Below are 4,716 nucleotides of genomic sequence, written 5' to 3'. Positions count from 1 at the left end.
TACATTGACATTTTATTTGACATTTTATTGATATACTGATTGATGAACATTTTATTTCTGATACACCGATATTTTAATATACTGATATTCTGATTTATTTTATTTTAATGTGACATATCCTGCAATCTGATTTAATTTAATGTGCATTGATATCCCGATTTAATTTGATTTAATTTAAATTTCAATACTACAAATAACTCACCACTGAACTTGATTTAATTCATTTTAATGCAGTTTATTTTACGATCTGATTTAATTCACAATTCAGTTTAATGCGGCAGATCTGATATTTCACTCTGATTAAATACAATTTATACTACTATTCAAGATAGGAAGGAGAAAATGGCGGAAGGAGAAGGTTGGTTGAGTGAGTGCTCGCGGTTATAAAGAGGTGAATTAGTGGAAAAAAAAGTGAAGAATGATGTGAGAAGGTATGGACGAGGAAGAGGAGGAGGAGGAATAACTGGGGCATTGAAGGGAAGCACGAGACGGAAGGCAGAGAAGCAGGAGATATGGTGAAAGAAATTGGAGCAGGTGATAGTGAAGAGATGGAGAGTCGGTGGAAGAACGTGAGGCGCAGGATCGGAAGGAAGCGGAGAGGCGGTCTGGACAGATGGCGCGGCGGACGGAAGGAGCGAGTGACGGATGCGAGATATCGATATACGAGGAGAGAAACGGATTGGTGGAAGGAATGAGAGAGGGAAAGGATGGGTAAATCATGGGATATCGATGAATCGATGGGTCGATGAAATGGAGATTGGTGGAGAGTTCGAGAGTGGAAAGATGGAGAAGAATCGAACATCGAAAAGGAGTAGGGAGAAGGGAAGCACTAGGTGACGTGAACTGAGATGGTGGTGAAAAAGGAGGTGAAAAGCGGGAAGCGGAACAAAGAAAGCAGAGAGGATAGTGATAGAGGAAAAAAGGTGGAAGACGGGAAGATGGACAGCGGAGAGCTGAGGAAAATTAGAGAGGAATTGAGAGGAATAAGAGAAGGTATAGTGGACTTGGTGGGGTTATGGAGGAGTTGGATAGAGAAAGAGGAAAGGGGAAAGCTGGAGAGGAAAGAGAACAGAAAGAGAGCAGAGGGGAAGAGGAGACGGAGGGACAAGAAGAGCAGGGATCAACAGAAGAAAAGGTTGGAAGTAGAGATTTCAAGAGGAGAGGAAGCGGAGACGAGCAGAGGGACAGCAAGGAGAGGAAGGAAGAGGAGAGAAGGAGGAAGTTCACGGAGGGGGAAGGAGAGGTAAAGGAGAAGGAGTTAAAAGGTGAGAGGAGGGAAGAAGAAGCGAAGAGCAAGAAAAGGAGGACAGATGGAGAGGAGGGGTTGAGGGTCAGAGGAGAGAAGGACAAGGAGAGGAGGGAAGAGATGAACGAGGTGACGGAAGAGATGATGGAGGAGTGGTGGAGAGAGGTGGAGGCGGAGGAGGAGAGGCTGTGGAAGAGAAAGGCAGAAGGAGAGGAGAGAAGGAGAGAGGAGGAAGAAGAAAGAGGGATGACGCTGAAGAAGTGGCAGAAGGACATAGTAAAGGAAAAAAGGGAAAGTGAATGGAGAGAGATACAGAGGAAGAAGAATGGGCAGAAGGTGACAGAAGAAGGGAGGAGTAGGAATGAGGGAAGAGAGGAGCCAGAGCAAGTCAAGAAGGGGGAGGATTGGGAGAAGAGGACAGATAGAAGGAAGGAGATGGAGGAGAGGACGAGGAGCAGACTGGAGGAGAGAGAGAGAGTCACGCAGAAGGAAAGAAGGAGGGCAGCAGGAGAAGAAGAGGACAAAAAGAGAAGGGAGAAGAATGTAGTATGGAGAGGGGTAGAGGGGGAGGATGGAGAGGAGAGAAGGTTCTTTGTAGAAGGCATCATGGAGCGGGTGTTGGGAAGGAGGGTAACAATAGGCAGGGTGGAAGAAAGGAAGGGAGAGGGGGGAAGATGGGTACTGATTACAGAAATAGTAAGAGAGGCGGACAGGGAGGAGATTCTAGCAAGGGGAGGGGAGGTGAAGGGGACTTGGGGAGTGGGAGTAGATGAGGACCTGTCAATGGAGGAGAGAAGGATGAGGTGGAGGATGGTGGAAGCGGCGAGAAGGGAGAGGGCAAAGGGAAGGAATGTGGTAGTAGCGAACAGAGGGCTGTGGGTGGATGAGAGGAGATGGAGTTGGGATGAAGAGGGGGGTAGATGGAGGGAGGAGGGAAGGGAAGGAGAGAAGAGGAAGTAAGGAGGGGATGGTGGTACAAGATTATTAAAAAATGTTTTTTGATTTGTGACAGGTGGCAGACAGACAGAGGAGAGGGAAGGAGATTGGACGAAAGGAGTATAGAATAAGAAGCGAGAGTGGAGAGAATACATCCTTAGACATGGAAATGAGAGAAGACTCGGATAGAAGGAGACGGAGGAGAAGCAGGAGGGAAGGAGAGAAAGCATGAGGAGAATGGAGTAGGTGATGCAGAGAGAGCAGAGAAAGACAGGAGAGAAAGTGGAGGAGAAAGTGGAGGAGAAGTCCAAGGATGAAAAAGGAAAGAGAGGTTCAAGGAGAAGAGGTTAAAGAAGATAGCGGGGAGGAAATGGATAGAGAGAGAGAAGGAGTGGTCAGAGAGGAGAGGGAGGGGATGGGGGAAAGGGCGTGCGAGGGGGGCGGGGGGTAACAGATTGTAAGGGTCGCATATGGCCAGGTCGGTTCGGGAGTGGAGGGGCTATGTATGTGAACGGTTCGGGAACGCTCTGTGAAAAAAGCGCCTTGTATACCCCGTATTTGGGACGCAATAAAGTCTATTCTATTCTATTCTACTACTATTCAATTCAATTTAATTTTGTTTACTGCAATTTTATCCATGATTTAATATTCTGATATCCATATTAATTCTATTTTAATATCCAACTTGTATATCTCTAATTTAACCATTATCATAACATTCTACGTTACTCTTTATGCCAGATATAATAAAATAATATTCAAACCATTGATTCTAATAATTTACATGGAATAATATAATAATTATTCGAAGTTCACATGCAATTCACTTGATTTCATAACGCATTCGAGACCCAACTGAATTAAATGCACATATACATATATGATACAACAATTGATTTTTATTTACACATGTTTTATTATTGTCAATTATAACTCCGCTTATTTTACTAATTTAGATATAGAAATTTAACTGAAGTACTTCCACACTCCTTAAACCTTTATGCGATCTCCAGCATTGTTACCTGAATAAATAAATAAATAAAAATTATAAAATACGATCGCATCCTTCTATCTTTCAACGAATAATTCAATTTCAATTGCCTCTATATTTTTTGAAATCTATAAATAATTACGCGTCTACCGCGACATGTCTCATACGGATCACCGTCTTGTGCGTAGGCTCCTCAAATAAGAAGTCGAGTTTAGTCACCCAACAGTTGGTGGTATTGGCTGACTGGAGCCCGTTGAGGGTACTCCTGGTGATAAAAAGCTAAACAAGCGGATATCTAATATCTACTTTGCACGGGACAATACCTGTATGATCCATCGGTTCGCTAACGCAGTTCTTTCAGACAATCAAATGAATGATAACAATATTCCGATCCTTAACTTATAAATTCAATTATACTACAAATATCCTGTCAAGCTGGATTCTCAGACTCTGCTTCTTTTTTTTTATTTTATTTTATTCCCGATGTGACGTGGGATACCGCATAGCGAGAGTGGAGTCGTAAGATACGTTCACAAAACCCTGATTGACAGTGATTTTCTTTTATTTTAAAACGCGAAATCTGAAAGAACGATTGAACGAAATACACAGATATCCCCCTTGCATGGTTATTTCTTTGAGCGATCCCGCACCGCGTCAGCATTATCTTTTATTAATTTGGCAATAGTCTGAATGTGTCAACACCTAACTAAGGCAGTTGAGTTCGCGTGCATCCCATACATCCGTCTATGGTATTGATGGGTGTACAGGATTAGCCTGACGTAGATGATCCCCCACATGAGAGGAGCGAACAGTGACCGCATAACGGTCGCTCCACATTTAGACAATACCACTAGTTGCCAAATTTAAATCCGTTTCGCTAAATCACATCAAACTAAATCATTTCAACTAAACATTTAATTCGTGATCGCTCATCTTCCATACACATCCCGATATCATTCCCACAATCTATACCAAGATCTTTTCTTTTTCCTTATTGTCTACGTACTTCACAAAAACAAGGTAAGACGCTTAAACACTAACAGCATTAACCATTCTTTAGACATCAAGAATTCGGCTGAACTGGCAGCCTACTCAATAATACAACAAGAAATATTCATCACAAGTTTATTCAATCAATAAAGTAAATAATTTTTATCCAGTTTATAAAATCACTCAAGTCAATTAAATCAGTTAGATTTCATAAATTGATCTGTTTTTGTTAAATGACTAAACGTTAAATGAATCCATATCTTACCTGATCATAAATAATTTAATAACATACTTATACTCACTACTTTATTTAATTGTTTCATACGCATATTTTGGATTTATCTACCACATACCAATTTGAGTAATCTAACGCGCTTTATTCATTACTTTACATTATATTATTTTATCTTATCATTTATATACTTTGAACATATAACTTCTATCATTCCAATAATCATATACCACAAATAAATATATATATATATATATATATTATGCTTTATGTACTCAATAAATGAAGGTTATTACTGATTGCTAAATAGGCTTTCGTTTC

General features: G+C 41.1%; 1 protein-coding gene across 1 annotated transcript; it reads left to right on the top strand.

The window, feature by feature from the left end:
* The first annotated feature begins 1,015 nt into the window (after positions 1–1,015).
* Positions 1,016–2,206, top strand: LOC118647362 (trichohyalin-like). Its single transcript, XM_036292137.1, has one exon. It carries the CDS (start codon positions 1,016–1,018, stop codon positions 2,204–2,206), a length of 1,191 nt encoding a protein of 396 aa, XP_036148030.1.
* Positions 2,207–4,716: the final 2,510 nt, after the last annotated feature.

This window comes from Monomorium pharaonis, chromosome 9 (genome assembly GCF_013373865.1).
Source record: "Monomorium pharaonis isolate MP-MQ-018 chromosome 9, ASM1337386v2, whole genome shotgun sequence".
Classification (NCBI taxonomy): Eukaryota; Metazoa; Arthropoda; class Insecta; order Hymenoptera; family Formicidae; genus Monomorium; species Monomorium pharaonis.
This window is presented reverse-complemented; position numbering and strand designations above follow the sequence as displayed.